An 18,017-nucleotide genomic window follows, 5' to 3' on the forward strand; every position below is an offset into this window, starting at 1 on the left:
AAACGGTAGGTAGGGCTTCTTTGTTACTCCCCATGACACCACAGAAATAGATCATGTCTTGTTACTCTTCAGTGGCTTTGCTTTCCTATGCCCCGTCTCTTCATCCTGGCTCAACTAAATAGACGGAATTGGGAAATTGGCCATTATCTTCAAGAACTATAAAAAATAATGACCTTGACGTAGGACTTCTCTGTGTCCACCAGCTCCTGGATGACCTTGCTGAGCCTCTCGGTGGCGCTCATGTGTCGGGGGCAGGTTCTGAGCAGGGTGGGCTCAGCCCCTGGGTTCGGGGGGTCTTTGTGGCCCTCCATCAGGCCCCCGGAGCCCTCTTGGAAGGTGTGGTACAGCGTCTCCACGCTCTGCAGGGGGCGATAGAGAGACAGAGCGGTTAGGGACCACAGGAAAACAGTAACATGTAGACACAAAGCTTATTAGGATCACAAGGACTTTCGTTAATACATCAATCAAAAAACAATATCCCCATCAATCAGCACAGTAATACGGTATCAGACAGTGCTGTCATCGGCTCCTGCAGCTCTATGCTTCCAGTACTCAAAGGCTGCTCTCCACTGCAGAGGAGCTGCCAACATGCCCTGCAAAACCTCTACTCAGAACTATCGCTGTGTGTGTGTGTGTGTGTGTGTGTGTGTGTGTGTGTGTGTGTGTGTGTGTGTGTGTGTGTGTGTGTGTGTGTGTGAGTCCAGTGAGTGTGCATAGAGACACTGCAGGGGAATGCGTTTTTGAGTGAGAGAGACGCTGATCGTTACACAAGCAATTCTCAGAAAATACCCTGCCTGTCACCATCAATATTGCACAGCAACAGCGCAGACACATCCACACACACACACACAATCCAAATCGATTAACAGCCCTCACAGTAAAACAACCCAGCAGATCCCAGATAGTGTGTAAAACCCAGTGTGGCATATACCATAGAGACAGGGGACAAATCAAGTCCTCTATTAAGCTAAGCCAGTAGTTCATCAGGTAATTAGAACCATTAGGTGGTTTGAGCCCTGAATGCTGATTGGCTGAAAGTTGTGGTATATGAGAACGTATACCATGGGTATGACAAAACATTTGCTTTTACTGTTCTAATTACATTAGTACCCGGTTTATAATAGCAATAAGGCTCCTCGGGGGTTTGAGGTAGTTGGCCGATATACCACGGCTAAGGGCTGTATCCAGGCACTCCGCGTTGTGTCATGCTAAAAGAACAGCTCTTAGCCGTGGTATAATGGTCATATAACACACACACCCTGGGCCTTATTGCTTAATAATAGCATGGTTTCTTAGGAGGGTGCCAAAGCAGCTTCCATACTAATCTGTAGAGAGGACAGAACTAGGCAGCACTGTGGGAGCAGCATGGCTATGGCAGGGGTCTTGGGGCTCAGGCCCCCACTGAGGGGAATGGGATTCAGGCTAGGAGTAGGCTAGGCTTGGCTGGCCTCTAGACACGACCACCCAGCCAGCAGCTCTGGGTCTCCGCGTGAGCTAGGATAATTACAGACACTAAGCTGACCCACTGTGTTAACACACTGAAGGCTGTATACTGTAGATACACAAAAGAACAGACGCAGGCATGCATCGGCATCCACACACACACAAGCTCAAGCACACACACTGAATGTAGTGAATATGTTTCACCCACACCCTAACACAGACCAAAGCTTCTCCATATTGCAGCTGAAAAGGCTATGAGACCAACTCAAGGAGGAAAAATGGCTGAAGGATATCTTGTTGACACATTAATCAGATACCCTGCGGCAGCTTCAGAGGCAAACTAGCCTCACACAGACAGATAACGCTCGTTTCTGATGCCACACTCACAGGCGCAGAGAATAAGGATTCTCCCATTCTCGCAGCATGACTTTTCAGCAACTTAATAATACGGGCGACCTGTGAGAACGACTAGGGGGGGGGGGGGGGGGGGTATGACTCAGAAGTCTCCCTGTCTCACAACAATCTGACCAAGTCTGAGCCGAACGCCTGACGGCTAACCCAAATATCCAATCAATTAAGATCTGCGAACAGGCCGCTCGGGAGCCATAGAGAGGGGGAGCGGGGAGCAGTGCACCCGGAGAATGGACAAGCACATCCGACAGCGCTAGTCTCAACTCTCCCTCCGTAGTCTGGCTACGCTTAACAGCTCCTGCTACATCTGGGATCCTCTCACAGTTTTAACGCTTATACTATCGCCCACTTACGCAACATAGGGAACTGACTGTTTTCTTCTGATTAAACAACCATGAAGCCGGGGGGGATTCTAAGAAGAATGATCTAAATCCTATCCTGCCAATTAGCCCATCTGCTCTCCCTGTTGTCAAGCCAGACATCTCCCTCTCCCCACGAGGAACAGTTTTAACCTCTCTGTCACAACACCTACAGCCCTAAAACATGTTGCGCCCGAGGTTGATACCCATCGCCACACTTGAACAACTAGACAGTGAAAGGCTAAACCTCACTAATGCTGTCCTTCCCTCTTTGGATGGTCATTTCTACTCCCATGGCAAGCCTCTCCATCTCAATCCCTCTCTGTCCTACTCACCATGAAGAGTAGTCTGTAGAGGAGCCTCCAGGCTGCTGTGGCCTGTCTCTGGGTCCTACAGGCCAGGTTACAGCCTTTCCTATGCAGCCTACCCGACCTGGACGCTGGCATCACGGCTGGACTGGACCTGACCACTAAAATGGCAATTAGTTGTTCTTGACTGGACAGTACTTGATAGTCCTTATCAGATCCTCACGTTCAGTATTCCCACACTCCGCCTCTTCCTCATTAGTGACTGAACCCCCGTCTGTCACGTCTTCCTCCTCCTCCACCAGGCCAGGAGAAGCCTCACTCTACAGAACATCTCACTCTCCAGGGGCCATTTGATGGGAGCTAGCCATTGATCCTGAGTCTAGAGGTTCTGTGAGCGTAGGCATTTGACTAAAAACTGCTGCCCGCACCAATCTGCATATCTATCAATCAGACGGACGAATCGAGCGGACAGTGCGAACGGAGGGGAATTCCTCCCTCGCTCTCTTTTTCTGTCTCTCTCACCCCATCTCTGGTCCACGTGACCCTTGTCAGCTTCCAGAGGGTATAATGCAGAGGCCAAGCTGCCAGTGTCATGCTGCCACAGGCCTGAGGCCTGGCCTCTCAGTACATCAACACAATGAGGACTCTTCTGGTTCGCAAGCCTCACTGTTGCACTGTCACATGGTCAGGAACAGCGGTGTCTGTTCAACAGGCCAGAGGCATTCATCTACACTGACAACACAGGACACGCTGTAGGGAGAAGGAGTGGTCCTCGAATGAACAATTGTGGGTGCTTTTCAATAAAAACATGAGTCCAAGCCTATGTTAAAGAAGCTATGCTTCCTGGTAAACAACATCGTACTGAGGGGTGTCCTGCTGCTGGGTCTGCTGTTTGCAGACAAAGCCGAGTGACAACTAGCTGATTGTTCCAAATCCAATCCAGGACTGGAAGCTTAGGCCTGTGTGGGCAGACCATTCCAACAACAACACAATTAACTAGCCTAACTACGGTCTCAGTATAGAAACGACATGTTAGATTCCACTACGTCCCCACCCCTTGTAGTGAACAGCATTCAGAACGCAGCATAAATGTGTGTCTTAAAAAGGTGTGGATAACTTCACTAAACATTTAACACTGGAAACATTTGGCTGATATTTATTTGGGTATTGTTCATGTGAAATCCTAGGACGTGTTGACATGGGAGATGTCAGAAGGAGCGGTTTGTGAAGAGGAGCGGTTTGTGAAGAGGAGTCGTTTGTGGAGAGATTACCGGTCCTGCTTGACGTGCCAACAGTGAGATTATCCAGTCTGGTATTTTCCACCCACGGGCAAGGTGTCATTCACACCCTCTTCTGCTCCCTCATACACCCAGTGGCAGCCAAACACATCCAAGAGTCTCCTAATCCAAGGTCAAAAGGCCACTTCAACCCGGCCTCCACTGACATCATATTCAAATAGTACTCAAATACAGTGAGGTTAGAAACAAACACAGCCATAAGACAAACAAGAGCTGTCAAACAGTTGAGTGAAGTCGGATACTGTCCATTCTCCCTTATCTCTGCCAGACATTAAAACAGAGTCATTAAAAGCAGTGTGCTCAGCCTACTTTAAGAGATGAATCGCTTTCAAATTAAAGAAAAGAATCCTCCCGGCGCCAAAAGACTTTCTCTTTAAGAAAATAAACAATCACAAATGGAAAGTCTAAAGTGTAAAGCCAGGGATAAAATATGGGGCGTCCCTCGGGCCGGCTCAGCCCATTGCTCAAAGGAGAGTGTCCTGTCACACCACAGTAAGGCTCTAACAGAGGCTGATTCATCCCTCAGGTTGGGCCCATTGTGCAACGTTGCCATCTGCTTTTTAAAGCTCAATAAGTAAAGAGAGTTTCTCATAAATCAAACAGGGAGGGAGGGCCCCAGTCTTCTATTCCCATTATACGCTTTCTTTTTCATTCTAAACAAATATTATTCCACCGGTTCTTCAGAGTGCGTGGAATACTTCAGAGTACGTCGGAGACTTCAGAGTGCGTGTTTCATGATAAGTCCCCATAGGGGTGTGAGACAAAAAGCATTACACCCCCCCCAGATAACATCAATATCAAATGACAGCAGAGGAAAGGTAGCATAGCAGCAAACCACTTCCCTCAACATGAAACCAGGTCCAATCAATTGAAAGCAGTCGGGAGCAGTCAGTGATGGGTAAACCTTCTCCTAGCCACATGACCTGCTGCCCAGATAGTGTTTGCTATCACCCGGCTACATCTTCTACCTACCGCTGGTCCAGAAACCTGCCACAGGGGATGTCTGATACCATCTGACTGAACATCTAGCAGGCTATGGAAAGGACAGACTCTGACATAAAGCAAAAGCATAAAAAAGAAAAGCCAAGTCAACCCTTCAGAGACAGGCTGGACAACCAGTGGACTGAGTAGAATAAATAATACTAGAGAGTAAGAAGAGTGACACAGTGACTCAGTTGTAGCAGCACACCCTCAAGACCTACTGCAGTATGACAGTGAATTGACCATTTCTCCCATGGGGAGCTGCTACATGTACTGTATACAACATACTTAATTATAAACTGGTTGGTTCGAGCCCTGAATGCTGATTGGCTGACAGCCGTGGTATATCAGACTGTATACCACAGGTATGACAAAACCTTTATTTTTACTGCTCTAATTACGTTGGTAACCAGTTAATAATAGCAATACGGCACCTCGGGAGTTTGTGGATAAGAACAGCCCTTAGCCATGGTATATTGGCCATATACCACACCCCCTCATACCATGAATACACCGCTCGCGTTGCAAAATAAATGTAGAAATCTATCTTATTCAATTATTGCACCCACACTGCTCCTGCGCGCCAACAAGCGTCTGCGTTGCCAAGGGTTAAAATAGAAGTCCTTTCTATTTCTGACGCAGACCGCGCTGCAAGTCCTGCCTCTCCCATCTCCTCATTGGTTATACCCACGTGGGTGATTGAAAGACGAACTGTGTAGCCGGTCGTCGTGGTAATACTATGAAAGTTTAGATGCCAATCACCATATAAGTTGAAAGATGAAAAAGCCTGGAAGGAGGAGAGATGACTAGAAACGAGTCGGTTGACCGTTTTATGTGTGGATTAATTGTCGGAGTAGAGGACCATGTGCATTTCAGGTAAAATAACAACTCAATGTTTATATCCCAGGACAAATTAGCTAACAGCAAGCTAGCGAAATAGAACAAATTAGCTAGCAAGTGCAAGCTAACTAGCTAAATTGCCATAAATATTTAATGCTTTTCGACCTGTCCCCAAATTAATGTAATTGGTTCAGAGTTTGTTTTGATATTTTAACTTGCATGTCGTGATCGCGTTTGGTAGGGGTACAAAATAAATTTATGCACGATGGCGTACGCACGCAGCCGGTTTGGGTTCCGTGTCAGGCCTTATTGCTTAAATTAATCATTAGTAGAGGCAGGTTGGACAAACAGGGAAGTGTCAGCACATAAAAACATTGACACCTACTAACACTACGTGACCTGTCCGAAACATACTAAGTAAAATAAACCCTGGTCAAACAACTAGAAAGGACAGTGTTGGGTTACCAGGAGTCCAGTGCGTGGGTCGGGTATTATAGGTTTCTCACAGGCCACACATCCAGCCATGTCGTCCAGCAGCAGGTCCAGCTTGTCTTTAAACAGCTGTCTGAGGGTGAGCAGGGCCGAGCCCAGAAACAGATTCTTCTCCTCGGTCTCACAGCCACCTGACCAAAACCAGCACATGGCCAGCATGGAGCACAGGGCCTGGGCTGGGGACTGGTCCCTGATGAACAGCTGGATCAGGGTGGTGAGGTAGACGCAGGGCCTGGCCTCTTCCTCCTGCTCCTCCTCCGCCCCCCTCCTCCTCTCAGCAATCAAGCCTCCACCCGGCCCTGAGCCATGGTATAGGGCTGCCATTCCAATGCACACCAGCTCGCCTCTTCTTCTCCTCCTCCGGCGAGCCCTCTAAGCCTCTCTCGATAGGTCTATCCCTCCTCTCCCTCGGTCTCTCTGCATTGGGGCCGCTCCAGACGCTGGGGCAACTTCCCAGCAATAAGCCCAGATTATTAGGCTAGTCACAGCCATATGGTGACTGATAGACTTAGTCATCATCACCGCCACCCACTACACCCCCTCCAATAGGCAGGTCCTGGAGGAGGGACTGGGAACGTCGGAGTTTCCCAAGGAGGAGGTAAGTAGGTGGGAGAAGTTTAACGAGGCTGTAGGTCTTTCTTTCTAGAGTCCATTGGTCTTTGCTGGCTGTTGTGGTTCAAAAGCAGAAAAAGAGGAGAGTAGTAATAACATAGTAATTGGAAAGCATGTCTCACCTCTCACATTCACACAGTTTAAAAAGGTGATGAAAACGCCTTTCAGACGCTCTTAGCCTAGAACCGAGAACAGAGCAACGTATTTCTTAACGGGTATAGCACCCAAAATCCATGCTGCCATTTACAGTACGCTGCCCAGTCAGTTCCTGTAAGGACCATTTGTAGATTAGGGCTGACCCCATTTAGTCGACTGGTTGATTGTTCGATAGGATGTTGGTTGACTGAGATTTCTTTAGTCGAGCAGTAGAAAACAAATCATGGTGTACAAGACACTGGTCTGATTGGCGCCTGTCTGAGTGGACTGATCCATTGTGGAGGCCGTGGGGATGGCACAGTCCATCACTCTAAGACATGTGCTACTGAAATTGTATATGGTTATATTACGTAAGAACAATGGTGCAACAAAAATGGCTGTAATTATGTTGCAGCTTCAGCATCAAGCACAGCCCTACAAACACTGTTGATGTGTGGTGGTCGCTGCAGCAGGGAGGAGAATGGGTGCTAGTCCTGTCCTTTTTTAAACACAGCGCAGCAAGTCTGAGCCAGGCGGCACAATCAAATCAATTGCGGTCGGACTCCCTCTAGTCATTTGTGTGTGTAAATGATTGAATCACACAGTATGCTTAAAGCATCAGACAAGCTCAGTGAATAGAGCTAAATGTGATTAAAAAACATAGGATGTGTCTATATGGAAAAATGGGACAGCCCTACTTTGGATATTGGCGGCGAGCGAGGCTACAGTAACGGAAGGATGTGGTTACTGCTCTATGCACTGTCAAATCCCTCTTAGTTAAGGGTTGGAGGAAGTTAAGGAGCTTACTCTACTCAGCCAGTTGGGCAAATGGTATGTGTAGCACAATTGCCAGCCATTTCATACAGTTGTACAGCTCCTGTTGGGAGTTATGAGGTTTACTACACACCTTCACGGAGCTGTAAAACATTACACTGGTATTAATGACTACAACAGCCTGGTGTTACAACAAAAACCGGTAAATGTGGTTTAAAAATCGTTTTTGTTGTGTCATGGTGTAAACAGCGTCGCTGTAGCAGAAGTATCTAGGTGGTATTCTGTGTCAGCTCCCTTAGTCAGGTAGAGGTATGCTGCTGCTGCTGTGTGGGCTGGCCAGGGTGTCAGTCTGCTCCAGGCCAGACTACCCCTTCCCTGGCCTCTCAGATCACCATCCCATCTGTCTACTGGGGGGGGGGGGGGGGGGGGACGACATGGGACCTACAGTACCATACTACTGGGGGGGGGGGGGGGGGGGACCAATAGTATTAGCAACAAGTCCCCAAACAACAACAACAACTTGGCAATATGGCAGTGGGGAATCTCATCTGGTGTCAGAGCACTAGGGTAAATACTGAGTTAACTGTGCTTTGGTAGCAGCTGCTCACCGTTTTAATATGAGAAAATTGGAAACCACTAGACCAATTAATCAAAGTCAGTCAGTGTTCCGCGGCAGGCGATTACATGCTGTGACAAGAGGCTTGAAATGAGTCTTTCCTTCCCATCCATCTCCATTCAGTCACAGGCTGGCTGGCAGGCTGCGGTGGGCACTTATTCTGCCTGAAACCCAGGTGATTTTCTACCCATTGACTAGATTGTTTTGTTTCCGCTCCGGGGCACGAACTGACTCTGGTAGTGAGGCGAAATTCCAACCGTTCTTGACAGCTATCAGATTTGCCACAACAAAATCTCACAGTGCTCGCTTTTACTGCATGTACCTATATGTCTCAGTATCTCTCGTTCACACACGCATACGATTGTACAAAACACTCCTCCCCACACACACACACACACACACACACGCGCGCACGCACGCACACGCACGCCCGCACAGCCTCCGGTACCTCTCCGCTGGTACAAAGACAAACACTGTGTCCGGTGCAGCAGCAGCAGTCAGAGGTACTGCAGTGCAGATCCCAGTGCAGCGGGACTCATTCTTGTCACTGGGCAAACAGAGCGAGAGCTGAGGAGCCTGTCTTCTCTAATCCACCTCTTCACTGACCTCAGACCTGCTATTACAGAGACTTAACAGAGCCCACTGGGACATACCATGCCTATATGGTTTAGTGTATAGTATCACTGTAATGTATAATGGAACAGTGTATAGGGGCATCACAGAGGGAACACATTGACAACCTGCTGTCTACAAGTGCTAGACACAGGGGCACAGGCAAATGGCCAGCCTACATATTCAGTATTTCCAGACAGTGTTTACAGTCTCGAGAGGGAGATTTTTAGGAGCATCAAACAGCATACAGATCGTTCTCTCTCCTCTGAGCTGCAATGTTACGTTTCAGTCCACTGAAGTGAGGATCATTAAAACCTGGCCCTCCAGATGACTGGTCTCATTAACGCAGCCCAATAATAAAGCTTGGCATAGATACTTTTCCCATCTCTAAATCAGTCGGTTTTATTACCATAATGCAGAAAGATTTCCAACATGACGCATAAATACACTTTAATGACTTAAATAAGTTATTTACATAGAAGAAAAACTGACAATAACAAAAACTCCCTGGGACAAAAATAAACATCAATTGAATCATCACTGGACAGCAGCCATTTGCATACTTACAGTAGGAAAAGTGGAGCTGTGATGAAAGCTGAGGTGCACTAGCCGTCACCTAGCCTTTCCCTGCTACAGAGATAACCTAGAGTTCCCCTCCTTGACCTATGGAGTCTATGGAGTCCCAGAACCGAACATGATCACACAACAAAGTCTTTCAAATCAAAAAGGTAGGCTTGATTATAAAACGCTTGCCAACAATTATTTACCAAGATAGGAAGGAACAACAACCTCCAGACTAATCTACTGTTCTAATTCTAATACCTACAGAGAGAGAGCAGCCCTCACGTCTATTCTCCCTCTGTGCCAGGGGTCGAGCCATGGAGCTAGCAGAGGGCCAGGCTTTGAGGTTCAGTACCATGCCTCTGCTGCTTCTATTGAGGGCTAGGACCCAGCATGGCCAACCCTGACTCTGTCATTAAAACTTCCTGCTATTCTGGGTGTCTATCTAGGGTTTTGGGGCCTCAGACAATGACCGAGTGAAGGTTAGTAGCAGGCAGAGGGAGTGTTGACAGTATGGGCGTTAGACTGAGACAAAGGGCCTCTCTCTCGGAGTGTGACAGTAATAAGCTGTCTGTAGACTGAGGCCAGCGTAATTATATAGAGATCTTTAAGGGTGGTGCCAAGATGTCTTCAGCCCCGCTGCCACAGCTGTCCCTGATGAGGGGTGCCAAGCACACATTTTATACATGCACAGCTCACACACTAATTTGCACACATATATACTATTAGGTACACCCATCGAGTACCGGGTCAGACTACCCTTTTGCCTCCGGAACAGCCTGAATTCTTCAGGGCGTGGATTCTACAAGGCGTGGCGTTCAAATGTTGCTCAATTGGTAGCAAAGGACCTAACATGTGCCAGGGAAACATTCCCCAAACCATTACACCCCCGCCACCAGCCTGTACCGTTGACACCAGACAGGACGGGTCCATGGACTCATGATGCTGACATCAAATCCTGACTCTGCTATCAGCATGACGCAACAGAAACCGGGATTCGTCGGATCAGGCAAGATTTTTTCCACTCCTCAATTGTCCAGTGTTGGTGATCGCGTGCCCACCCGAACCGCTTCTTCTTGTTTTTAGCTGATAGGAGTGGAACCCAGTGTGGTCGTCTGCTGTGTAGGGGGGGGGGGGGGGTCCCAAAGACCTTCCCCATTATTGGGACCTTAAGATTCATATACTTGTCTCACTATTGTACTGTTGCCATGTGTCTGAACTCTGCCACCATACGTTGCACAAGCTATCTGTATTAGTCTTTGCGGTTAAGCCCTAGCTGCTCCAAGAGTGTGCTAGGTGTGTGTCTGGTTTTGACATTTTGATCTTGTGTGACAGTGGACAATGCTAATGAATTCAGAGAAGCTACTGTCCTAGGTTACTTTATAAAGGTAACATCAGCTTATTGATACACACATACATTGACGTAGGTGATCACACCACCAGGCAGTGATCACATGTATATAATCAGCTGTGCCTTTAGGTTGGTTGCAGAACTTACTCTGAGACATACGCGTTGTGTTTCTATTGTTAACCTCCGTCTGCAATTGCATTAATAAAGGTTTGATTGATTTACTTAAAGATATTGTCTGATTGCTGATTTCACCAATTAGGAACCTACCCAGACAGCTGCAATAGCCTATCCGTGACAAGGACTGTGCTTTCCGAGATGCCGTTCTGCACACCACTGTGGTACTGTGCCGTTACTTGCCCGTTTGTGGCACACCTGTTAGCGTGCACGATTCTTGCCATTCTCTTTCGACCTCTCCCATCAACGAGCTGTTTTCACCCACAGGACTGCCGTTGACTGGATGTCTTTTGGCTTTTTCGCACCCTAGACACTGCCAGGACGCCGGATGTTTCTGAGATACTGGAACCGGCGCACCTGGCACCGATGACCATACCACACTCAAAGTGGCTTAGGTCACTCGTTTTGCCCATTCTAACGTTCAATCGAACAGTAACTGAATGCCTCGATGCCTGTCTGCCTGCTTTATATCGCAAGCCACGGCCACGTGACTCACTGTCTGTAGGAGTGAACCATATTCATGAACGGGGAGGTGTACCTAATAAAGTGTGTAAATTAGTAGCTGTGTTTCAAAATTGCTTAGGGCCTGTAGTGTGTTGGTTCATGGTCTCAAAGCTCTTGATTATTCTGTCTCCCCCACTCTGTCTCTAGAGCTCTCCGACTTGCTCTCAGTATGTTTATGCCGACTCATTGAACCCAGTGTGGGCAGTGGCAGCGACGCAGCGTTCATTCAATCTTACCTTGCTGTGTTGTACGGCCCTGTGGCTGTGGCAGGAGTGCTGTAGACTATTCTCCAGCCCAGAGCCTAGGGACTCACCAGGGACCTCTGGCACCAAGGACACATCTGAGGAGAGAGAGACACAGCAATGATCAGTGTTTTTTTTTTAGTTAACCATCTTGGCCAATTCATACAAGCACTGCTAAGTGCTGTTGTAGTCGAGGCTAGTCCTGTCACACACCAGTTCCTCTGAGAGGGAGTGATGTTTACAGTTCAGCATCTACTGACCACAGAACAGAAACACTTCTCTAGTAACGGTATACCACGCCATCATAGTTGTCCACGGGTTAGAATGCAGCATTCTAACAACCGTCACAAACATCACAGAGAAGAGGTCTTCCACTAGTCAGACAAGGGAACAAATCCTACAGTTCCCTGTCTGTTGGACGTGGTCTTAGGAGAAAGCTGTTGATAATATACTCCTGTTGTATCTTTCCTGAAAATCCCATTTTGGGAAAGGGCTCAGCCACACGCTGCCCCTGGTTAAAAAGGCACCTGACTGGATGAACTGGGTCCAGATCGGATTACAGTTACTGGGTCTGGTAGGAACATCTACCCTCCCTCCCTGTTTCTAACAAACTCACAGGCTTGTGGGAAATCAACTCAGCACATGAGCACAATCAACGGGCTTGACCTTTTGATTGTATTCCGGGAGATAAAGATTTTGTTAACACTTTACTTGACACCCAGCGTCACAACACGTTAAGACACAGTCATAACCAGGTCATAATATGTCATAACAGCTGACATAACATGGTCATAACACTGTCATGACACATATATTTAGACCTGTCATGAACATATATTTAGACCTGTCATGAACATATACAGTGGGGCAAAAAAGTATTTAGTCAGCCGCCAATTGTGCAAGTTCTCCCACTTAAAAAGATGAGAGGCCTGTAATTTTCATCATAGGTACACTTCAACTATGACAGACAAAATCTCAAGTCAATATAACATGTCACAGAACATTTCCAACACACACCAGGGGTGCTGCCTTCTACTATAGAGAGTGGTATAGCGTGATGTTGTCACACTACAGGATGGTTCAGAGTATACCTCTCATCACCCTCATTAGCCTGACTGGGATAGCACCCCCTCTAGAGGTAGAGGAGGAAACTGCACTCATGTTGCTGGCCTCTATCTCATCTCTCACGAGTGAGTGAGTGATGAGTGAGTGAGCGAGGGGGGGTGTGTGTGTGGCAGTGTGTAAGATGGTTTTATCTTCAACTAAGTGATAAGCCAGTGGCTACACAGTTTTCAGTAAGTTTTGCTGCATGTCATCACCAGTCCTGCAGTGTTGCCTGTGGTTTGGGTTCAGGATGTTGTAGTGACACATTTCTGTATTTAACTCTCTCCAGTACCGTGGTTTTCAACTAGTTGACGGCAAGATATTTTATATTATAGAAATTCCGCCAACAACGCAAATGGTGGTCCGCAAGAGCTTTTGATGGTGATTCGGTGGTCACCGGAACGGAAAAGGTTGGGAACTGCTTCTCTAGTACAAACTGTGAGAACTCAACACCCCAAATACTCGAAAGAGAAACCTTCGCAGTTCTCATACTCAGAATAAATGAAGCATAATTACATGAAAACCCTATCTGTATAAATAGCATGGTGAGAAATTCCCTCATATTTAACTTGCTGCATGGAAATTCATCCTAATTTCACTATCGAGCAAAACTACACAGTGTTCAAAACATTAGGAACTCTTCCCATTTCATATACTGACCAGGTGAATCCAGGGGAAAGCTACGATCCCTTATTCATGTCACTTGTTAAATCCACTTCAAGCAGTGTAGATGAAGGGGGGAGACAGGTTAAATAAGGATGTTTTAGCCTTGAGACAATTGAGAAATGATTGTGTATGCGTGCCATTCAGAGGGTGAATGGGCACACAAAACATTTCAGTGCCTCTGAACAGGGTATGGTATTAGGTGCCAGATGAACCGGTTTGAGTGTGTCAAGAACTGCAACGCCACTGGGTTTTTCACGCTCAACAGTTTCCCGTGTGTATCAAGAACGGTCCAACACCCAAAGGACATCCAGCCAAAAGACACAACCGTGGGAAGCATTGGAGTCAACATGGGCCAGCATCCCTGTGGAACGCTTGACACCGTGTTGAGTCCATGCCCGACGAATTGAGGCTGTTCTGAGGACGGGTGTTCCAGTCAGTGTAGAAAGACTATAGACTGAAGCATCACCAGCAAAATAAATTACACAAACTTTATTTCCAGTCTATAACAGACACTTCTTTAAAGACGTGATACATATAGATATGTGGCGAAAAACATGACCATTTACTATGATACCCTTACCTTTGAAAGTATCGCCAACCAGAGAAGTGAAATTAAAATTTTGTGCAATTTAAAAAAGACCGAAGCCTGCTCATCCAACTGTGACTGTCCCAGCTGGCTGCATAGGAGGTAGGCTTTACTCCAGAACACTGCCTCACCGTGTCCCGGAAACTACGCCTTCAATACAGAGACCTTCAGTAATACTCCACCTTATCACAACACCGCCTCTCTCCCCTGAACATGCATGTTCTAAACCTTCTACACCTTTCTGCCGCTCACGTCGGTCCGCTTGACTCTGAAGGGCCAATAGGGCTGATGGGTTTTGAGGAAGTATTTGACTCTCAAAGCAGGAAGTCTGTGGTTCAGGGTGTAAGTGACAAAGTGACAAAAAGATAATCTAAGTTCTCATCTCTACAGAGATAAGCAGACGTAGGGAGGACTATGTGTGTGTGTGTGTGTGTGTGTGTGTGTGTGTGTGTGTGTGTGTGTGTGTGTGTGTGTGTGTGAGAGAGAGAAATGTCGACCAAATCCTTTGTTAAATGATTGATGATTTGTTTCTTTTTAATATAATGTTTAAAATGTGTTTGTTTTAGTTGATTGTGTTTTGCGTATATGTATGTTTGTCTGTGCAATATGTGTCCTGCTGTATTTGACCCGTTTCATATTGTATTCGTTTTTTTGTTCTATGAAATTGTAAATACAGTGGCAAGAAAAAGTATGTGAACCCTTTGGAATTACCTGGATTTCTGCATAAATTGGTCATAAAATGTGATGTGATCTTCATCTTAGTCACAACAATAGACACAGTGTGCATCTCGCCATGATACTAACAAGTATCGCAATCCTGGTATCGTCCCGGCACAAGAAGTGTGGGTGTGAGAATGAACTAGCTAGCCATCCACTCTGTCACAAACCTGAGAGACAGAGTGAGGGCAGGTGAGTGTGTGTCACCTGTGCCAACACACAGGTCAGAGAGTGCAGTGTGTGTGGGCCGGGAGACAGACGGACAATGAGAAGGACGGCCAGACGGACAATGAGACGGCCAGACAGACAATGAGACGGCCAGACAGACAATGAGACGGCCAGACAGACAATGAGACGGCCAGACAGACAATGAGACGGCCAGACAGACAATGAGACGGCCAGACAGACAATGAGACGGCCAGACAGACAATGAGACGGCCAGACAGACAATGAGACAGAGACAGACAGACAATGAGACAGAGACAGACAGACAGAGACAGACAGACAATGAGACAGAGACAGACAGACAATGAGACAGAGACAGACAGACAATGAGACAGAGACAGTAAACATCTGGAACTGTCTACTGTACAAGCCAGAGCTCTACAATGGGCATAACAATAAATAAATACATGAGTGTGTCACAAAAGGCAGTAGAGCGTGGGTTGGTCAAATTACTCACAGATTGGAGCTTTTAACATGATTACATTGACAGAGTGTCGTTTAAAAAATGAATAAAAGCAGGGTTAATAAAAGCAAGGCATAACCTAAAGTAAAAGCTTCTCTCTTAAGTGCCTCTGTTGAAATCAACGATATATCTGCCGTAATATTAACACTCAAAGGGCTCAGTTTTGGGAACATGAACATCATAACAATCCCTTCTCTTTGACTCTCACCTTGCAGGCTAGGGAGACGACATCAGCCACTGTATGGTCTCGTCTCATAGGCACTTGGATGGCGTGGCTGTCGGGCATGTACACACAGGTCAGTGTTTCTCCACTGCTCTCCCAAAGGCCACCCTCAGGGGGAGCCAGAGAGTAGTGGTTGGCCAAGCTGTCCAGTCTCTGAAAGTAGAGAGAGGGCGAGATGGCGTGAGAGAGAGAGAGAGAGAGGGCGAGATGGCGTGAGAGAGAGAGAGAGGGCGAGATGGCGAGAGAGGGCGAGATGGCGAGAGAGAGAGAGGGCGAGAGAGAGAGAGAGAGAGAGAGGGCGAGAGAGAGAGAGGGCGAGATGGCGAGAGAGAGAGAGGGCGAGATGGCGAGAGAGAGAGAGAGAGGGCAAGATGGCGAGAGAGAGAGAGAGAGGGCAAGATGGCGAGAGAGAGAGAGGGCAAGATGGCGAGAGAGAGAGAGAGAGGGCAAGATGGCGAGAGAGAGAGAGAGGGCAAGATGGCGAGAGAGAGAGAGGGCAAGATGGCGAGAGAGAGAGAGAGAGGGCAAGATGGCGAGAGAGAGAGAGAGAGGGCAAGATGGCGAGAGAGAGAGAGAGAGGGCAAGATGGCGAGAGAGAGAGGGCAAGATGGCGAGAGAGAGAGAGAGGGCAAGATGGCGAGAGAGAGAGAGAGAGAGGAGCAAGATGGCGAGAGAGAGAGAGAGAGAGGCAAGATGGCGAGAGAGAGAGAGAGAGGGCAAGATGGCGAGAGAGAGAGGGCAAGATGCCGAGAGAGGGCAAGATGCGAGAGAGAGAGAGGGCAAGATGGCGAGAGAGAGAGAGAGGGCAAGATGGCGAGAGAGAGAGAGGCAAGATGGCGAGAGAGAGAGAGAGGGCAAGATGGCGAGAGAGAGAGAGAGAGGGCAAGATGGCGAGAGAGAGGGCAAGATGGCGAGAGAGAGAGAGAGGGCAAGATGGCGAGAGAGAGAGAGGGCAAGATGCCGAGAGAGAGAGAGGGCAAGATGCCGAGAGAGAGAGAGGGCAAGATGGCGAGAGAGAGAGGGCAAGATGGCGAGAGAGAGAGAGGGCAAGATGGCGAGAGAGGAAAACAGTCCGCGGACAGATCAATAGGTTTCCATTAAACCGATGCAGAAACTGGCAGGGGCTCAAAGTTCAGTGCAGAGATGTCATGCAATTAGCCATTTAGACATCGCAGGATGGAGTCGTTTCATATAATAGCCATCATAATGATGGTGTACACAAGAGGATTGATTACAGGGGGCTATTGACAGAATTTGCGAGGAACGTGTCTAGACGGGCGACATCTGCACAGATCTACAAAAAGACTTAGCATCATCATGATAATAATAGCCCCATTTAGTTCTAAGTGCCATCCAGATGATTTCATGTTCAGTGATGGATTAATGGCAGGCTCTTACAGGCTCTTTCCAGGAGACCATCTGAAGCCCTTAGGCCAATTATTCCCTATCCACATTAACAATGAGGTTGGGGTTAGCATTAATGCTGGGTTGTGTCCTGCCACTGGGCCTCAGAAGCTGCAGTATTTGGGTTTTGGTTGCGACTCCATGTCTCTGAAGGGAAAGAGATTGTGGGCGACACCACTGTAACACCACAGACCACAGCTGCTATACAGGCTCCACATCGCCAAGAACCACTCAAACATGTTTCAAAAGTCACAACGAGATAGACATTTCCAGTTGCTATGGTAAGGTCTGGAGGAGAGAGGTGGAGTTCTACCACTTGGAGAGCCAACAGGGTGGTGTATGTGGCTCCGGGATGCTGTCTGTCTGCTGGTGTGTCACAGAGGAAACCTTGGGAGACATTCTCCCCCAGAGACCTGACTGGGAGACGAAGGTCTCTTTGACTATGGTCGGTCTATGATGTTTGTCGGGCATAAACATGTGTGTCACACACACGCCATACGTTTTACTATCCTTGTGGGGCCCTAAAATTGAGTTCCATTCAAAATCCTAGTTTCCCTAACCTAACCCTAAAATAGCCTTTGTCCCCAGGTCCCCCACAAGGGACAATTTTCCTTTTTTAACTATCCTTGTGGGGACTTTTGGGGATTTCACACACACACACACACACACACACACACACACACACACACACACACACACACACACACACACACACACACACAAAGTGGCTTTCTGACCAAGGTTGCTGGAAAAAAAACATGTACAAGAAAACAGTCATTGAATTTTCCAGCAACATGTCCATTTGGAAAGAATAACCTGACAGAACACTGCCAGCATAAAGCCTACCAATGTTTTGGCCAATGTGTTGCTCAAACCTTTGGGGAGACAAGCAACAGAGAGCTGGTTCTTCTACAAC

General features: G+C 47.5%; 1 protein-coding gene across 1 annotated transcript in view; it reads right to left on the reverse strand.

The window, feature by feature from the left end:
- The window catches only part of LOC139530994 (rho guanine nucleotide exchange factor TIAM2-like), a 100,440-nt gene that overhangs the window by 22,668 nt on the left and 59,755 nt on the right, over nucleotides 1-18,017 (reverse strand). Inside the window, exons 10-13 of the mRNA XM_071327783.1 lie at nucleotides 15,683-15,850; nucleotides 14,322-14,397; nucleotides 6,106-6,431; nucleotides 174-359 (exon numbers count right to left, since the gene is read on the reverse strand). Coding sequence (XP_071183884.1) covers nucleotides 174-359; nucleotides 6,106-6,431; nucleotides 14,322-14,397; nucleotides 15,683-15,850 — 756 coding nt within the window. The remainder of the gene's footprint in view (nucleotides 1-173; nucleotides 360-6,105; nucleotides 6,432-14,321; nucleotides 14,398-15,682; nucleotides 15,851-18,017) is intronic.

The sequence above is a fragment of the Salvelinus alpinus genome, chromosome 9 (assembly GCF_045679555.1).
Source record: "Salvelinus alpinus chromosome 9, SLU_Salpinus.1, whole genome shotgun sequence".
NCBI lineage: Eukaryota > Metazoa > Chordata > Actinopteri > Salmoniformes > Salmonidae > Salvelinus > Salvelinus alpinus.